The sequence below is a fragment of the Sylvia atricapilla genome, chromosome 5, assembly GCF_009819655.1.
Source record: "Sylvia atricapilla isolate bSylAtr1 chromosome 5, bSylAtr1.pri, whole genome shotgun sequence".
Lineage (NCBI taxonomy): Eukaryota > Metazoa > Chordata > Aves > Passeriformes > Sylviidae > Sylvia > Sylvia atricapilla.
Genome location: NC_089144.1, coordinates 58327949 through 58348091, shown reverse-complemented (window position 1 = coordinate 58348091; position 20143 = coordinate 58327949). Strand labels below are relative to the sequence as shown.

Here is a 20143-nt window from a genome sequence, read left to right as displayed (position 1 = left end):
ATCTCCCCAGGGACCCTCTGGCTGTTTTCCCATATTCAAAGGGCCAGAAAAAAAATCTCTAAGTAAAATGTTCAATTATTTTCATTAGCTGATCTCTTGCCACTTATTAATTGTAGAAGAAGGACACCTGAAAGGAGGGCAACAGTGGCATTTTGGGGGAAGAGTGAGTGATTTTAATGTCAGAAGTGCGAAGTAACACATCAAATGGTTATTTGCATAGAGCAGGGCATCATCTCCCTCAGGTTGTGTTGAATTGGTAAATGGCAAAGGACTGCACACAGCCTTTTCTCCTGCTCTCCTCAGCACCATAACTTCTGTGTCTTTGTGCAGGTGCCAAATCGGCAGGTGTTGATGCCAGCTTGCACAAAGCAGGTATGAAATGAAAGGGCTGCCTGGCCAGTGTGAGGTGTGTGGCTGGAGGGAGATTAGTGTTGATGAACCAAGGCTGTACCTCTAAAACAATACACCCAGACGAGGAGCTTCCCTCACACACAGGAACTGTGTTGTGCTTTGGAACTCTGTGGTTGGGTAGAACAGTCCCTGGGATGTGGATACAGACAGCTGATTCTTGGAAAATCTGTTTTATCAGGGCAGAGTAAATAAATAAGTGCTGTTTGGATTAAGCTGTCTCTGAGCTGTTGTTTGGTTCTGTTGCTCAAGGAGTGGGAAGTAAAATAGTTCCTATCAAAACACTGGAAACAGGAATTTTGCAGGAAGAAAATCAAATGGAAAATAAACACATTTACAGTTGCCCAACACGTGGTGCTGAAATTTATTTGGGTTTGTATCAGTTGCATTTAAAACACAAAGACTCTCTGGTACCTAATCCAGAAGTAAATCCCATCAAAGAACTATATACTTTTTTAAAAATAAAGAAAAAAAGGAAATATTTTTGTAAACAGACTTCAGACCTTCAAATGCTGCAGTTTTCAAGTTAATTAACAATAACAATGTCCAGTAAGATAGGCACTTCCAATTCATACTGTATCATACAACGAGCAAGTCTGGGGTCAAATTTTTGATCATTTTCTTTTGATGTGTTTTTAGAATTCTTATCTATTCAGTTTCTTGAAAGTTTGTTTTTTGTTTTTCTCTTCATATTATCTTGAGTAAAATTCCTAATTCATGTTTATGAAGTCTATTCATATCCCCTTGGAGCAAAAAAAAAAATAAATAATGAAGTAGATTTGGTTGTCAATGGGTCTGACACCTGGCTCTGTGAAACCATGTACACCTGCCCTCTGAGAACTGAGTTGAGCTCTGGCACTGTATCAGAACTTTCCTGTTCTCAAAACCCCCATGTTTACAATCCTTCCAATTGGGAAGCACTATAAACTGATAAGAGCACGCATTCAGAACTTCCCACCAACTGGTCTGTGCATATTTGTTGATAAGTGGATATTGCTCTTCACGTGGACTCAGAATTCATAGATGAAATTGTCTGCCATCTTGATGAGTTTCATTTTCTCATTAAATATCTCCTGAAACCTAATATTCTGCTTTGGAGTGAAATAGTTCTTCCAATCACCAACAGCACCTAGGAAAGCAGAAACAGAAAGAATGGTGAAGTGGGCAATATGTGGAGTATTATGATTTAAAAACCAGCCTGGTTTTGTTAATGTTGCAGTTGGCACAGGTATTAATATGTTCTTAACCACAGTCACCGTGGTAGGTCAGGATCAGAATTGTCCTGGTGTGACTCTGGGCAAGCTGTGCCAGGGCCTCTCCACCCTCACAGGGAACAATTTCTTCCCAATATCCAATCTAGACACCTCTTCTCTGTCAGTGGGAAGCCATTGCCCCTTGTCCTGTCACCCCAGGTCCCTGTAAAGAGCCTCTCTATTACATGGTCTTGTAAACACTCAAAAAAAGTCATAGATTCATAAAACAGTTTGGGTGGGAAGGGATCTTTAACAATTAGAGTTAATTGTAGTCACCATCTAAAGTTATTAAATGAGTGGTAGGCCAAAAGCCACTGAAAAAAGACGATTCCTAGAAAAGGAGCCTAGAATGGCCTGACAAATGAACCCCACCCTCATACCTGCTCCTAATCTCTAGGAATTTTTATGGATGAGATGTCCAGCTATGTAAGTGGGCAGTTAAATAATTTCTGGGTGCCCAAGGACACTGGTGATCAGAAAAGAGTTTCAACTGTTACCCAGTTCAAGAAAAAAGGAAATCATTCCTTAAACTAGTACATTTTTATGAGCCAATATTTACAGTTTCTACCCATGAGCATGCTCTAAAGACCCCACATCCCAAACCTGACTAAAGTACTCATCCCATTTTCTCACTAAAATAGCATTCAGTCACGAAGGACAGGAAAAGCAAGCCCAAAGCATAATATATACATATAAATCTTCTGTAAACTGGCTGAAACTAGCTAAACATCTGGGATTTGCATAGGAACTACTTTTAAGTGAAAATGCTGGGATTTTTTTAAACTTTAATCATGTCTTTGTCAAAGTTCACTGACTTAGAAAAATGCATCTCGTTTTTATGTTTCTTTTTTACTGACAGATTTTATGTTGTCCTTTGTTTCTGCTGACTGGGAAAACCATCATGAATTAAAGGAAGGTAACATTTCTCTGTTTATTAACTGAAACGACTCTTAAACTGTCAAATGTTGTTCAAAAATTAACTAAATCAAAATAATCAAAATCCAAAATGGTGGGTTTGATTTATTTGTTACCCAAACCTGTAGAAGCTTCTGAAATGCCAGGAGCAAGAAAACAGCTCCTGAGGGTATTTTAAAATCACATCTGAGCTAACAACTGTGAAAAATTTTCCAGGGTTTGGAAGTTACCTATGACCATTCATTTGTTGTTATTGTTGTTGTCAGCATATTCCTTCCTCAAGAATATTTCAGCAAGATAAGGGGTGATAAGAGCAGTGTCATTCAGAGGGAATGTGTCTGGGTCTTTCTTACTCTAGTCAACTAAGTGACCTTGGCAGGTGGATGTCAGAGACATGTTGTAAAAGACTGAGGTGGTCAGCTTTTAGATTAAAAAAAAAATAATAAGATAAAGAGGAATGCTGGGTAAACCTTTCCTTTTGGCTCAGCACCTATCATGGAGCAATATTAGTCAGACTGTTGTTCAGGCTCCTCTGTGCTTCTCTAGTACAAGTCTGAATTTGCAGCCAGAGACGTTCTGAAGTGATTTTTAAGAAGGCTTCAGATCAAAGAATCCTGTCATCACTTCCCAGAGCTGACCCAAAGACCCCAGGAAAGACCTGCACGGCAGTCTTTTGTCTGGATTTCCTCTCCTGCTGTGTTAGGCACAAAGGAATTTACCTTTTCGGAAAATCAGCTTCCTGTTGGATGTCAGAGCACACACAGTGTGATTTGGATCACTGTTCTCCTTTTCTGTGTCATTCTTCATCTCTGAGAACGAGGACTTCTTGCAGATGTCTTGGATATCGTTGTCATTGACATTTAAACTCAAGAACAAAGCAATTTTCTTTACAACCTTAGGGAGATCCTGAGGTATAAGAAAAATACAGCTTTTATGTTTCTGGGCCGATTATCAGACTTTTAGCTGATTTGAAGATGATCCCTTTTATTTATCCCGTAATGAATTTGTCACACATTTATTTGCTTTCAAGCAAAGCTAAATATATCATTGGAATGTGTGAATGACAGGTACAGTAAACCTGATTCTCCTCTTAGCCATACTCACAGAAATTAATAGACACAGAGTATGTCATATCACACACAGTCACATTATCAATTTTACCTCCCAGTTCAGATAAAATGTTCTCCTGTCTCTCAGAATGATTTCCCTGGAAATAGAGGAATACTCAAAGCCCAGCTCCAAGTAGCTTATTTCATTGGACATGCTATATCTAGAGATCTAACATGTAACTCAGAATCCAAACTGGATTGTTTATATTCCTAGTAGTTGAATTTTTTCCCCCAAAAAATGAACAAAGTTATTTTCATGGAGACACTAGAAAGTGTTTTCTATTCACCTAAAAATTCATTATCTGAAAGGTAGGGTATGTGGATATTTTACTTTTTCTTTTCCAAGAATAGCAAAGTTTTCTCCTACGCCTCCAACCTCTAATTTTCTTTTTTATTGGGAACACAAGTCTCAAATGTGAGTAGTTCTGTTGTCTTACATCACTTTTTGAAAATTTCACCTGAAATGTCAGACATAGCAAATTAATGTGTGGCCCTCAATAGATGTCCTTGGTTGGTTTTTCCATAGAACAAAATAGAAGAGGAACTTAAAATTCTGTCTGAGCCTGAGGAAAATTGTCTGAGTCCCATTCCTGTGTCTAAGAAATGCAACTCTCACAAGATTTGATATTTATATAACTTGGGTAGTCAGAATTATTTAATTAATACAAAATTCCATACAAGTGAAAAATATGCCCAAATATTTGTGTTCACATTTTCCTTCTTTTCCTTTTTCCTTATAACTTCCTCTTTGATGTTTTAATGTTGCTAATTTACAAGTAATGCCTTCTGCACCAAGAGCAGAGAGCATATTTACCTTCTTCATGTCTTCATAGAACAAAAAGAGGATGTTCTTTTCATCTTCTTGTTCTGCCCAGCTTAGGAAATGATCAAACCAGGATCCACAGACAACTGAAAGGAAAACCCATGTAAAAGAGTTTCAGATAAACTTTATTCAGAAGTAGCTGTAAAGCTACCTCATACATTATGGGGAATGATCCCTTCATAATATGCATCCTGTATTTCTCTAAAACTGAGGCAGTTCTTTGGGTCAAGTGATGCAAATTTACACAAGTAACTTCCAAAGAGGTTTCCATTCTTGCTGGAATTTGTTTTCATACCAGATAATATCCTGAGATATGATTCTGTTGTGGAAGCAGGCTCCAGAGCTAAGGAAAGGCCAATAATGAAGTGACAGGTACCAGCCTAGCAAGATCTGAATGTCTCACAGATGACTGACTGCATGTCTGTGGTCAAAGAGATATGATCACCTGAACAGGAGATGAAATGAACAGTCTGGTAAATGGAGCACTCTGTTGTTACCTCTCTTTCATCCCAGCAGAAGGGAATCTGTATAATTTTTAAATGCTAGAGAAGAATAACTTAAAGAACTCATGCACATGCCTCATTCAGCCAGTGGAGTAGATAAGGGTTTGTAGCTGATGTGTTTTATCTGAATGCCCCATTTGCTGAACCATGCGAACACAGAAAATTTCAGCTTCCTTTTAAAAACCAAAATTCTGACCTCTCCCTTTCAAAGGCAAGATAAAAACCTCTTGCAGGGCAATGAGAAGAGGCCTGAACAGAGAAAGCTCAGCCAGCGTTCTCCAGAGCTGTGACTTTGCTTTATAAACACGACCACCAGAAAATTCTAATCTTGTAATGGGTATCATTTTGGTCACAAATTGTGAGTTGTAATTAAGTATAAATTATAATTAATAGCTATAATTAAGCTGAATGCTCCAGTCTGTAGCCCTCTCCAGAGGGCTGCATAAAGCAGTTTCTAAGTGCAAGGTAGGTGTGCTCCACAGTGTGCAATTAAACCCTACTCCCCTGGCCAGCTACTCTGGGGATGTGGCCAGTAATAGCACAGTCCTGGTGGCTTCAGAAGCGCCTTGGAGATGCCAGGGAATTCATTACAGTTGTCCCTGTGTGTCCTAACCCTTGTTTTGAACTGTTCAAGAGTACTTCCGGATTTAGATCAAGCATCTCAACCTTGAAACGCTTTTACTAGGAGCAAATATTACTACCTTTCCCTCCACATCACCTCTTACCTAAATTTCTCTTGTAAACCAACATAGTTATCCATTTATATCACACATAAGCATAAGCAGGAAAATAGAAGGTGGCTAATAATTTATGGAGAAATATGAGATGCTTTTAAAATTTAATCATTGAATCACAGAAGGCTTCAGATTGGAAGGAACTTTAAAGATCATTTAGCTCCAAGCCCCCCTGCCATGGGCAGGGACACCTTCCACCAGAGCAGGTTGCTCAGGGCACATCCAGCCTGGCCTTAAATAAAATCCTCTTGCCTTTTTTTCACTATTGTATGTTCAGAGTTGATACTAAACAAGCCAAGATCCTGCAAATCACTAAAGCATGTGCCTTAGGGCTGCTCTGGAATACCAGATCTGAGCCCAAGCCTGGAGGAGGCAGTAAACAAATTGACTCCTGGAGCTCTGATATGAGCCTGTGATGACAGCAGTGGCACTTTTCTTTCGGCATTTTCAAGGTGATCAATCATTATTGCTGTTATCATCACTGTGATGACACATGTCCTCAAAGGAGTAATAAAACACTAAAAATGGGAGCAGTCAACGGGAACAAGGTCCTGCTGCTGGCTGCCATCCCACCACTCCTAAAAAATCTTCCTCTTGTCCTTGATCTTTGGACCCCATTTCTGAGACAACACATCAGGGAGAGTGTGTGCAGAACGGCCTCATAAACACATCCAGGGGCCTTTGTTGAGCTGCCCAGGGCTGTCTTCCAGCCTGGAGAAGACACCAGACCTGCAGTCACAGCTGTCCCTGCAGCCTGGTGACAGTCCCCTCACATGCTCTGTCACCAGCCATGGCCCTGCTCGCCCAGGGCAGCAAAGAGCAGCAAAAACTTGCAAAGAGCTGTGCTGGAATGATGCAGCTGCTTCTCAGAACCACTCCTTTCAGGGCTGAAGAGAGCAAGCACCCTATCATATGCTTTTCTTTAGTTTAGCATTAGGATTTATCCCCACCAACCTCATATGAATAAAAAAGTTCAATAAGGAGTTTTCACACAGTTCAAATGTCTTAAGTCTTTCGGTGCATAATAAACTAACATGAACTGCAAAGAGAAAACATTTATCCTTACCATTGCCTTTTAAGAACAGGTCAAAGAAAGCAGTCCAGGAGTCTACAGTAGGAAGGTTTGGGTTATCTCTGTAGTAATGAAACATGGAAACTGCAGTGTCTTTTGGATTTCTGCTGATGTAGATCATCTGTAAATGAAGAAAATGTAGCTGTTAATGATGATATCCTCCCTTTATTGTAGAAGAGCTCTGTGTGAAAATAGAGCATCGTCATAGGCAGTTTGCAGTGTCAAAACCCTTTCCTTTAGGATTCCTCCTTCGGTGACTGTGCCAGTCAATTAGAGATGTGTTTATCTCTTCTTAGTAAGGAGTACATAGTGATTAGTAAACAATTCCATGTGGACAGAGGTGTGTTTGCTCCAGCTGGGTAATGTTTATACTATATTAAAGAGCCTGTGTTAAGTTTAACCTTGAGTCAGTATGTTATCTCATATGTCTCACTTATGAAAGCATTTACTAATTAACATTTAAAGGGCGGCACCAAAACATAAACTTTGGCCTTTTGTTCAAATCACCTTTCTCCCAAAAGTCTGGATCTGAGTGATCCTGAAATTTTTCATTTTGAATATAAAATCTGAGACCTGGAGCTTATATTTTAAAGATCTCCCATGGGAGCAATTAGCACGGGAGGAACTGGTTCAGTAGGTGTCCCTGCCCATGGCATGGGGGTTGGAACAAGATGATCTTTAAGGTCTCTTCCAATCCAGGTGATTCTGTGATTCTTTGAACTCAAAACTGTGCTCTGAATCTGCCTCCCACGTTTCATTTCTCCTCTGTTTGCCCAATACTTTCATGGGCTCTTCAGAGCTTCTTCTTATGGGCTCTTCAGAAAGCTCCAGCAGGAGGGTCAGAGTACCTTTAATCCCAGAGCAGTCTGTAAGTAGCCAAGGTTTTCTAGGACAGTAGGAAATGGGGTCATGAGAACACCCCCATTACTAATGACAGATTTCTGATTGAAAAATGTTGATGTCCTATTTTGTGGGGTGCCTGGTGTAGAAACCTCCCCATAGGAGGTTTGGGGCAGGAGCAGAACCGAGTCCCTAGTCCAAAACTCTGCGCATGTGCTTTCCACTGCAGGTCAGCTGTGTCTCCAAAATTCACTGCAAAACACTTCTAAAAACCGTGAGTCATTCAAAAATTACTAAGGATCAACAGGACAAAATAGATTCCTAGTAGACTTTCTACATATTTTGCCGCTTTGATATAATTTTTGCCTTACCTTGCATTTCTTGTTCTTAAAATTTGGAGGCAACATGTTGTAGTCTAAATGTGTTGGGATGATTCTCTTTGATGAAAGTTTATTCAGCTCCTCCAGTTGGGAAATATCTCCAAATTCAATGGGAGATGTTACTGTGACTTGAGTCATGTAAAGCTTTGTTATAATTCCTGCAAGCCAGTGAGTGCCTACAGAAGAGTAATTTTAAGAAAACAAAACAAACAACAAAAAAAGAGTAATATTTATTACAGTGAAACATGCATTTTTCATATGGAACCATCTTGCTAGAGAACAAGTTATACTTCTAATCCTCCAGATTGAAGAAACTTTACATGACTGAATTATCCCATTGGCTCCAAATATATAAACACTGAAAAGAATTAGGGCTGTATCTGAATTACAGTGTAATTCTGAGAGTAGTGTTAACATTGGTACTAAAACCATCCCATTAGACAAACTGCTGTCAGCTGAGAGGTGGCTATATTGTTTTATAATTTATTTTATTTAGAATAACCTGTTTGGGTTTTTTTTTCCTTACAATAACTTGGGTCTGTATATTTCTGAAAGTATTGACTGAGCTCCCCCTAGGTGTGTGCTCCTCTGTGCAAGAGAGGTGCGTGAAGAGAGGATAAGAAATTAGTAAATCTACAGCCAAGAGCCACACAAATAATTTCATACAGTTCTTGACTTGTTTATAATTGAATGTAAAAGTCCTCAAGAAAGTCTTTAAGTACAGATTTTGCTTACAGGTAAGGAATATTTGTTTGCTTTCCAACATGAAAACACCTGAGACTGTTTTCAATTACAGAATCGAAATGTAGGGAAATGACCCATATTTCTTGTAACATGAACAATTACTAACAGAATAATATATTCACATCCTTAAATATCCTTTCCTGTTTCTTTCACACAGACATTTCCCAAGTAGTTTAAGCAGAGAACATGAAACACAAAATCAGACTTCTTGAAATTAACACTGAAAACTAGAACTTACCAGATTTGGGATAGGAAACCAAAAGGACATCATCTTCTCTAGCTTTAAAAGTATCCAAGGATTTTAGAAGTTCTGGAGAAGACCTGGTGGTAAAGGGAATCCCCTTAAATGTGTGTAAGAGCTCTGTCTCACCAGAGTTGGACATGGTTGCTTAAGCCTTGGATTCCTGCAAATGAGATAACAGGGATAGGAGGAAGATTTAAAAGTCACTTCTTAGTCAGGTGCTTTGAAGTGACAAATTGAAACTGAGCAGTATAAACCTCATGCTTATATACTTTGCCACAATGTCCTATCAGATATTGGGGTTTTTTTCAGGTAGTTGATAAAGGCAACTGAAATATTAGAGCTAACTTAATAAATAACTGAAATACTGAGTCATGAAAAACACATCCCATTTATCATTTATTGGCTCTCCAGATAAAGAAATGAGGTAATGGTCAAAATGTAATTGTGGAAAATAACAAGAATGAACAGTACATGGTGCCTTAAAATATGCTTAATATGATTCTTCTGTAAGTTACATATTGTTGGAAACTGTTCTTACCTTCCAAGAAAAAAGCTGCATCTTAAAATAATTTTGATTATTAGAGAAACATTGTCTTTGTGAATGAATTATTTTTTTGCTGTTGCATTTTATCAACTATACAATAGCTTAAAATTTCAAAAGTGCAAATTGATTCAAAGTGCTTGAATCTTGTGATGTTAAGGAATCAGTGTTTAGAAGATTTTCTGATTTCAGCCTGAGGAATCCTAAAAACAGAGACACTTAGAGGCACAATCTTTTCTAAGATGTTATATGTCTCCATAAGAAGAGTATAAGTAACAAAAATCCCAAAATGAAAATAGGTATTTAAATAGATATATTATATAGATATTTAACATTGCTCTGAACCCTGTGTTTTTCATGATTAGAAGTGGTTGAAGATTCTTAAATCTTTCCACAGAACATGCAGATTTATCAATACAAAAGTCACTTTCAGGAAAGAGCCAGTTCTCCATTAATTATCTGTTTGCAAATGTTTAGGTTTGTTTGGTTGTTTGTTTTTTTTTAATTTGGATCTGTGGAAATTATCATTAATATTTTTCAAACAAAAAGCTTCACTTTTGTTTAATGTGACCTTAAGCAATGTGAATGTATCACAGTAAAATAAATAGCTCAGTTATGAACTGAAATATTTTAGAATGTTTAGGATTTTCAGTTTTCCTTTCAATGGCCACAAATCAATTTACTCTTTTTTTACATTCTTTTCTTCAAAAATTCAGTGGCTTCACTATTCCTGTTGAAAGACCCCTCCAGCATATTCAGCTGAAGCCCTTAAATATCTTTAACTCAAAAACCTCCTTGGAAATCTTGGTCTAAAATGAAGCAATGCTTCGGGAATTTTTCCAGCTTTAACAATGTTCTTTTTTATCATAAATAACAACTTGGGTTTGGTCAGAGGACCTGATTCCCAGACGTACTCCCACGAGCTCTTGAGAGAAGTTAATAAATAGACATATCCTTCCAATAAACACCCGAGCAGCCAGGATTGCTCACAAGGAGTAAGGACACTTACCTGCTTCTGTGCTTGCTTATTTCTAATCAAAACTCCAGAAATGCCAGCAATGTAAAATTTGTTTTTACCCCTTTTCCTTTCTCCCCTCTAAAGTTGTTCTTAAACAACAGTTTTGCAGTTATCACCTGCAAAACATGGCCTGTGCCATCAGTAAACTCTGAATTCTGCTCATGCAGGGCCAGGTGGGGTTGAACATCATGGAAAATAGGCACTGGTAAGATATTCCCTATTGCTAAGGATGAGAGGTGATGTGGAATCTTTCCAAGGAGTCAGTGAGGGTACAAGAAACACTTGAATACTGATGCTCAGGTAGGAATTAGGGGATCTTTCAGAGGAGCTCAACATTTTCCTCCTGTCTCCAGGGTGAACACCTAAGCCACTGCTTCATACCTTAAGGTGTGAGTACTCAAAAATCTATCTCTGTCAGCAGATTTTACTTTGATCACTTCAGGTACACAAACTATGTCCAAATTCACAAAAAAAATCCTGTTCCTGTGTTTTTCTGAAGGTGCATATTAAACTGAACACAGAGATTTCCAAGGCTGATTTTGCCAAGTCATCATTCCAAATATAGGCATGTAGTACAATCTAGTAAAACTTTACTGCCTTGACCTGGCAGAAGTAATCTCATTGTAAAACGTTTTGCATATTTACCATGCTTATTCTCTTTCATTTCCTCATGCATTCCTTCTACATTTTGAATCAGTGTGTTTTGCCTCAACTAACAACTTGGACCTGAATTAATCATTCACAACAGAAATTGCTCAGGTGTAAAACAGAAGCAATACAATAGCCAGAAAAAAATCCAGTTCTTTTTAGCTCGTTTCAGTTGATTTTTTAGTAGCTTATAATTTAAATGTGTCTAATGGAATCCAGGGGAAATGAAACTGAAATTTGTCTTCCCCAAATGCTGCCTATACTTGGAAAATAAGGCCTATCCTTGCAAGGGAACAGTATCCTGAATTGCAACAACTCAAGGAACTATAGAATATTTGGCACCTTGCAGGAAAAAACTATTATTAAAACCATGCTAACTACATTGCCATAAAATACATTATTACAGCTACATTATACATATAGTGCGCAGGTTTAAAGAAGACTGTGCCAAACCCTCCATCCAGGTTCGATTTTCTTCTTTATCGATGTGTATATATATATATGTGTAAACATGTATATATGGACACACCAGGACCGCAGTACCTACAGCCTGATCTCTGCACCAGGGTCTGAGGAGCTTTTCTCAGTGCCAAGTTCTCCTTGTCCTGGTGTCTGCTATCCATACTGATGGAGTGCACAGGCTACTGGCAGGTTTCACAGGTACTGGCTTGCTTGCGGAGTAAGGCAAAACTTGGATTTTGGGAATTCTCATTATTTGAGCCAAATGTAGCTGGGGAGCTGGACACTGCTTCAGTCCAGCTCCTCCTGTCTCCATGTGTGACTTATCTTCTCACATCTGTATCTTGTGAGATGAGAAATTTCTTTTTCAATGCCTTTAAAATTTCATCTGTTCTGTTCCTGCCTCTGCCCTGCAAGCTCCAATTCAGACTCCCCATCCTCTTCTCAGCTTGATAAAAGGCAGTACCATTTACATATCCTTCAGCTGAAGATTCCTCAGCTCAGGCCAGTCTGTTCCACTCCAAACCCCTCTCAGGCAGCACGTTCTAAAAAGGTACTGTGATATTGTGGAAATATGCAGGCAAAGCCATGTGTTGTTGGCACAGGTGAAAATTTACGTGTACATCCCCTGGGTTCTGAGTGGTTTTAGCTAGCATTCTCAAGCATCAGATTAATTCTTTTTTTGAAATGTCCTAAAGGTGTGAAATATTTCAGTGTTGTGGCAATGAATGGAGTGGTAAAACTGATGTGGCCAAGATCTGAAACGCCTCCAGTTCATCATTGTTCCAGGTCTGATGAACCACTTGTCTCTAAACGGCAAAGGAATTAACTTTACCTGATGCACCTGGGAGTAGAATAATTCCCCTTGAAGAGTTTCAGTGAAATCCCTATTTATTTTAATGTTACAGATGAAGTGTCTTGTCTAAGTTTATGGCCAATGGCTATTTAATAGAGACAGCCTGCAAAATGCTGGAGGCAGCACAAGTGCTCAGACTGTTTGGGAAGTTAGGGCACCTCAGTGTCTGGATGCTGAGAATTTAGGAACCTCACCCTGGGGGCTTCTGTGTAGTTCTAAAGAAAATCAGCTGCAAGATGGGTGTAGGGCTGCCCACGACACATCGAGACTCTGCCTTGGTGTACCCTGATCTGGTCCCAGCTATCAGGGGGTGTGATTTAGCCAAGGCTGCTTTACTGGAATGGGCTGCATTGGATCCTTGTACACTTCCAACAGCAGTTCTCTTCCTGGTAGCATTTCCCTGCAGCGTCTGAGCACTCTCAGGGAAACCTCCCGTCATTAACCAATAACTTAGCACTAATCAAGAGCTATGAATTGACAGCTCTGATTTCAGAAGTCTCTGACTTCACAGGCACTGCTATCTGAGGCAGCTGTGCATGTACTTAGCTGATGCTCTAGAGGAAGTCAGCCCTGTGTGCTGAGTCATGTTGCATTTTATGGCATGGCAGATAATAAAGTTCCCTGGCCTTCCTCCATCCCTCTTGGCACAATTCATTGCCTGAGGATGTTTTGTGCCACATCCACAGCTGATACAGCTGATCAGAGCTAATCACAACAGTGCCACTGCCGCCAGCAGAGGGTGGCACGCCAGTGCCACCACTCAGGTCACAGCTATCACTCCAGCTCCTGCCCTGCAGCTGCACGTGATGACTCCGGGGCATGCACACGCACAGAACGAGGATGTGAAGGGGAGGCAGGGGGACAAGTGGGCAGAAAAGAAAATCAAACGAGGATTTTAACCTTCATTGGTCTAAAAATGTGATGTTGTGTGCATGCAGGTGGGCTCAGCCAGATAAGCCCTCTCCCTTGTCTGCCAGGGTGGGGTTGCCCAGGGGCATTTCTGGGAATCCAGGGAGAGAGGACAGGCCATGGAGGCCTGATTTATTTTCTGCTTATCTTTTTTGGCCTATTGACACAGGAATTAATTATAAAAATTAATGAGTCACCCTGGTATTGCTGGTGCACAAGCACTTCAAGTTGCAGTAGGAGCTTCACTGGTGGCTTGAAATGCTTTCAACTTGTTTTGATTTGTCAGTGTAACTGGACAGAAATATTTTGAAGCACATATGCAATATTAGGCTAAAGTATCCTATGAGGAGCCAGAAAAATCCAGAAAGAAAAGCCTTTTGGTGTGTGTGTTTTTCAGAGATCTACAACATGTGGAGCATCACTGAAAACAGAAAAAAGCCTGATGGCAAACGGTATCCTGTTGGTCCACACACTGCCTTTAAATCCAGCATCCAACTGCACACAGCTACATCTTAAGATTATCCCTGATTTCAAGGTCTTTAAGGTCTCTCAGTCCCAAGTTCTTAGACATGAGCTGTAAAATGCTACAGGAAAATCAGAAAATGATTGAGAGGAGCTGGGAAGCACTGGGAAGAAATCCGGCTCCTTCCCAGCACCAGTACAGCTCAATCTTGCCCAAAACAATTACTTGCTCCTGGACAGACAAATTAATGCCAAAGTCCAAAGATAAGTTATTTGGCTGGTATTTATAACAGCTTTCTGTTATTTGTGATGGGAACAGCAAGAAAAACTCTGGCCAGATCCAGACTGGATAAGTGAAACACAAGTTTCATATCAGTTCTCTGCCTTTGTGTCGTTCAGTGTCTGGGTAATATTTGGCAAAGTTTATATTTCTTTTCTCTTGTTATGAGTTGGGGTTTCTTTAATATGTTCTTGTGTTACATGAACTCTTTAGGCATAGATGTCTTATACAGGAAAGAGAATTCCTACTCCACACTTGTCCTCTCTGGCAGAGTCGGGATGTAGCTCAGAACAAGGCAAGAACCAGTCAGGATTTTTGTGGTTCTACAGGAAGCTTTCAAAACAGATGTTGTACAGCAGTCCAGCCCTTTTCCTGGGATGGAGCATGGCTCATAACTCCTCCCATCATTGGAGATAGCATTTTGGTTTGGACTAAAAGGTACGAATGGCTCCACGGCCCCTGTAGTCGAACCACAAACCTAACAAACCATGTAATTTCATCCAGTTGCACTTGATCAGATACCAACAGCCTGCTGCACACAGCTGTATTTTCCATCTAGTCATGTTTGAAGTCTTCATTCAAAAGCACCGGGAAGTCACTTGGGCCATTCCTTTCCTGGTAGCTAATTATTGTCAGTTATACTCTGTGTCTCACTGCTAATTTAGAAAAGAGATTTTTTCCAAATGGGAACAGCCATGAATCAACCTACCCTGGTTTTTTCTACGCCTTTCTGGGAGATGCTGAAATATAAATGGCTTAAAACCCACCATTCGTCTTACCTGGATTTTCCATGCACACTATCATCCTAAGAGAAAGTATTGCAAGATTTACAACACACAGTGCAGAAGACTCAGTGGGTCCCAGACCCTTCGGAATTTACTTCCTTCGTAAGTGCTTCAACAAGCAGGGACAAAGGGGGAGGATGACTGTGGATTTGGGCAGCAGAATGCCATGAGGAATGGGCTGCTGGCTGTCCAGCTCCAGGGACGAAATACCTGCTGCTCTCAAAGACCCCAGGTGTGATCAGGATCGTGCTGGGTTAACACAGCACACAAACCAGGACTGGCACAGCCTGTGCACTGTCTGTGACAGAATTCCCCTGGGACTTGCTGCCTGGAGTGTGTCCAAAGAGGCTGTAACATTTCCAAAGAAGGGCAGTGAAGCTGGTGAAGAGCACAAATCCCATGAGAAGGAGGGAGGAGCAGCCTTTTCTCTTTCAGTTTTGAGAAAAGGTAGCTCAGGGCAACCTTGGTGCTCTCTGAACACCCGTGAAAGGAGGTTGCAGCCAGGTGAGGGTCAGTCTCTTCTCTCAGATAGGAAGTGGCAGGACAAGAGGAAGTGGCCTCAAGTTGCACCAGGGGTGATTTAGATTAGATAATAGGAAAATTTCTTCCATGGAACAGCTTGTCAAGTACAAGAACAGGAACAGGCTGCCCAAGGAGGTGGTGGAATCAGCATCCCTGGAATGCTCAAGAAACACATGGATGTTGCACTTGACGACATGGTTTACTGACAAACATGCTGGTGGTGCTGGGTTAATGGTTGGGCTTGATGGTGCTAGAGGTTCTTTCCATGAACCCAGAAACCAGGCTGATTTTAGGCCAGCTCAGCTCCTCTCTGACTTTACATGCTCATGGTCATAATCTGCAAGTTTAACAGTCCTTCAACAGGTTTCTGAAATTGGGAAGGAACATTAAGTTGAATCAAACCAATTAACTCCTGTCTGGTTATTTGATACTGCTTCCATTTATTAATCTATATTTATAGAATTTATCAATTCATTTAAACACCAAGTCCAGTAGCTATTTTGTGCATTCAAGTTTTTCCCTCAGAAGAGACACCCCATCAATCCCACCCTGTGCATCTCCTGGAGCTCTGGCAGCTCTGCAGCTGTGACCATTCCCCGTTCAGCGCTCACCACCCTCTGGGGGAAGAACCTTTTCCTGATATCCACCCTAACCCTCCCATGACACAGCTCCAGCCATTCCCTGGGTCCTGTCACTGATCACCAGAGAGAAGAAATCAGTGCCAATTTCAATAAAATAAATGGAGTTAAAATACTGGTGGGATAACTGCCACTGCAAGATCTTTCTGAGTGGGTGTTAAGTGCAAGATTTCCACCTAAATAAGCAATGAGAGAACAGTCATCCCAAATCCGACCACTGCTCTACCTAGGTCAGTTTTTGTTTTCATTAGCAATTACCTTTCTTTTCTGCAGAGTATACAAGAAAAGGCCAAAAGTTCACTGATGCAGAGTGGAGTGTCTTCCCCATCACAACTAAGGAATGACCATTTTCAGCCGTAAAAGTCCTGGGTAAGGCTTCCAACACCTTTGTAACTTTTAGAATATAATTAAGGAATAATGTCTTATATGCAACCACACCACAAAAACCATGATGTAACATAGCTGAAAAAATGATCCTTGTTTTACATTATTGAGAAGTCTGGATCCAATCCAGATTAACAAGGCAAAAAACCTTTGAAGACTACTGGGCCAACATCCACATCACTCTTTAAATTCATGGATCCACCTTAGGACCTTCTAGCTGTCATCCAGGTCCTCAGGATTAATATTTCACATTGGTTGTCTCTCTTTTTTTCAGCGTTATCTTGCCATAATAAATTGTGTGATTAAAGTGTAATATAGGGTTATCTGTGATTTCTTGTTTTTTATTATTCTACATGTTGACTCACTGGCTTCCACGCAGTCAGCTCCAGAAACTTCCATTCCCAACAGAAACACCTCATTTACCTGCTGAATGCATAATTTCTTCAGATGCACTTTACCCAGCAAACTTCTTCAAAATTCACTCCTGCTGTCAGCTCAGTGACAACTTCATGAGTTTGGGGTTTTGGGGGGTTTTTTTTCTGAAGAAATGAAACTGCTTCCGAAGACCAACAGGTTAAATGCAAAATTGAGCTAATTAGTGCCTGCATTACAAATCTGAAATTCCAGCTGCTTTTCACAAAATTGCCCTTGATTTTCTGCATTTTCAGATCTCTATTTCCTAAATTTGTACCATTCTGTTATCATTATTATACAAAGAAAAAGAAAATTGAGCTGGCTGAGGGATAAAAAGAAAAGTTAATAGAAGAGAAAGGACATTCCGTTCATTTCTGCACATTGGATTGCAATCCAATTCCTAAAATTATCCTTATAAAAAAAATATAGAAAACAAGTATAAATATCAAAATACAGCCTCATATTTCTTCATGGTTTCAAGTGTATCCAGCATTTTCCCTCAAATCCTTACACTTAATTAAAAAGATTTCTTCCTTTCTTGCATGAATGTAACTCTAGGCTCAGTCCTGTGTTTTGTCCTTAGAAAATTGGAAATAATACTGAATTTATTTGGAGCAGCCCGTTTACGCATGCATGGCAGGATCTGAATTTTTCATTACTATGTCTGACTGATGGAAAAATAGTTGGGTTTTAGGATAGAAATAACACTATTAAATGTTAGCAGCTGCAGTAATGTCACTTTGCAACAATGATGGCTGCATATAAATGAAATTCATTTTATATGGCTGCATATAAAATGAAATAATTATGGGCTAGACTTATTTACTGGTGTGCAGAAGTCACAAACATATATGAAAGATGACTTTAGAATGGGGAAATGAATATATTAATATATTAATATATGAAATTAATATACGTAAATGTAATCTGGATTTTCTTTTATTCCTAAAATCAGAGAGATAGTCAAATAAATATTTATGATTTGCGCAAACATCTTAGAGAGTTAATAGGTCTATTTCTTTTATTTAAGCTTGTAAGGTGATTTATCCTGATGACAGTGAAGGACTTGGTAGCAAAGGTCTGCCCTCGTTATCTGGCAGCACAATGAGCAGTGGATACAACACACTGATCTGATAAGGATGGATTCAAATCTCCAAGCTAGTTTTCCACATTCCTTTGGTTGCTTTTTTGATGGAATATGAAAGAGAAGTGCAGCAGAAAAATGGTGTAGCTGGTCAGTATCATGCACCCTAATGCAAAATTAATGCTTATTAATTTTTGAGACATAAATCTAAAGCTGTACCTTTTGTGCTGTGCATTTTGCCACTGTTTGGTTTTAAGTGAGTACATAACACTTCGATTGGTTTGAATTAATTTCTAAATAGCCCCTAAGTTATATTTATGGTATTCATTTGCCTAGTGGACAGAGGCCAGTTCTATCATAAAGGCATATTTCTGCTGACCAGCAACAAATAATATAACAGACATTTTTTCTCTGACAAATGTGTAAAATGAGGTGTGGCAAACATTAGGGTTGAATGCAGTTCCTAATCTCTCTGTTTCAAGCTCTGAATATGATGATTCTGGTTTTAGATAACAATAGAAATACCAAGTAAAATGAATAAGAACGTCAATTTAAAATACCTAAACATGTGTTTGTCTTCTGAAGCTCAGGAAGTGAAGTTCTCCCTCTGACTGACACTTCTTGCTGCTGTAGAGGCAGATCAGAGCCAGTGGGTTGTTAGAGGATGTAAAATCAGGCACTTTGTAGCTGCTCTATCTCTCCTCCTTCACTCAACACCTCTGAAAGTCCTGTGCCCTTTCTCATGTGAGGGAAGGAACGAGAGGTGCAAGCCTCAGAGATGTACAAGACAATTATAACTAGTCTAGAGGTCTTGGAGAGGTGTCCAAGACCCAAGGTCAAGTCTCTTTGTCTATTAATAAGTGAGCAGGTCCAGAGTCAGTGAGATCTCCATGGACATCCACAGCACAAGCAGGCTGTGAGTGTCTCCAGAGAGCAGCTCGGGTGCTGTGGGCAGTGAAAAGTGGATCAACCCATCCTCTCGTTAGCCAGGAGACCTCCAGATTTCTGATCAGCAGAGAGAGGGAGAAGGTTGGTTAAGCCATACCCCTACTTTGGAGAGATGTTTCCATTCCCTTTCTTACGCCTGAGACATTCCCCACCAGCACATGCTGGATCCCCCTTTCAGATCCATCAGCAGCTTTCTCCTGTCACTCTCCTGTCCACACCAACCTCAGCCACACCTCTGCTTTTCTCTCCTCTCTTTCTTGTTAGCTGCAGTCCTTATAATTCCCAGCTCTTCTTTTTCCTGAACACTTTGCCAATAAAAGTACACCGGCACCAATTTTATTATTTAAAACCTACTTCAAGTTTTGATAATTGACGGCGTATAGACCTGACAGCATTTATGACCCTCTCAAACAATACTGACAGAAGCAGCCTGTGGCTTCCTTTATCTGGTTTCTACCTATCACTTCAGTATTATCCAAGTGCAATTTAGATTGGATAATACAACATAGCCCTTTGGACTATTCAAATTATAGAAAAACCTCCTTTCTGAAACCAACCTAAAATGTCTTCCTGCACATATTCAGTGTGGGCATTTTGCACAGAACGTGTCCAGACAGCTTCAGTCTTTTTCGTTGTCTGTGTTGGTACTGCCCTGAACGCGTAGGGTCAACTATGCAGCAAATGAGAAAATTGTGAATGTCTTAGATCTGGGAATTGTTATTAAAAGTCCAGAGAATGAGAAACATTGACAAGTGGTTTGTTTTATTTTTCAACCGAGAAAAAACCCTAATTTAAATGACACCATTTTTAGCTTTACTCTATAAGCTATTAGTATGCAAGCAAACTTCAAGAGGATGAAGGATTTGCAACACTTAGAATTGATATTTAAATTGTATTTTTGTCATACACTGATAATATAAATTATGGTGCCCTGTAGTACAAGATCATAGGCAGGATGATTCTGTGCTTGAAAATAACAAGAAGCTTTTAGGACTCCTGTCTCATACAGAATCTAAGTCCTATATTATCTTCTGGAAGATGCTGCAGCTGCAAGCTAGAAGATCAATCACTTGACTTGTATTAGATTTGACAGTCATGAATGCTTTTGGAGGCAGAGTCTGGTGGGCTTAGATTGGCATTCTTTAAAGTGAAACATCACACATCAGTGTA

The 20143-nt window shown here is 39.8% G+C and overlaps 2 protein-coding genes across 2 annotated transcripts in view; one reads left to right on the top strand and one right to left on the bottom strand.

Moving 5' to 3' along the window:
- TSPO (translocator protein) overlaps positions 1-20143 on the top strand; it is a 357420-nt gene that overhangs the window by 111719 nt on the left and 225558 nt on the right. The window lies entirely within an intron of this gene.
- LOC136360922 (sulfotransferase 6B1-like) lies at positions 742-9245 on the bottom strand. Its single transcript, XM_066318513.1, has 6 exons — positions 9020-9245; positions 8029-8213; positions 6812-6938; positions 4500-4594; positions 3296-3482; positions 742-1537 (listed from the first exon to the last, which is right to left on the bottom strand). Exons 1-6 carry the CDS (start codon positions 9162-9164, stop codon positions 1419-1421), a joined length of 858 nt encoding a protein of 285 aa, XP_066174610.1. The 5' UTR covers positions 9165-9245; the 3' UTR covers positions 742-1418.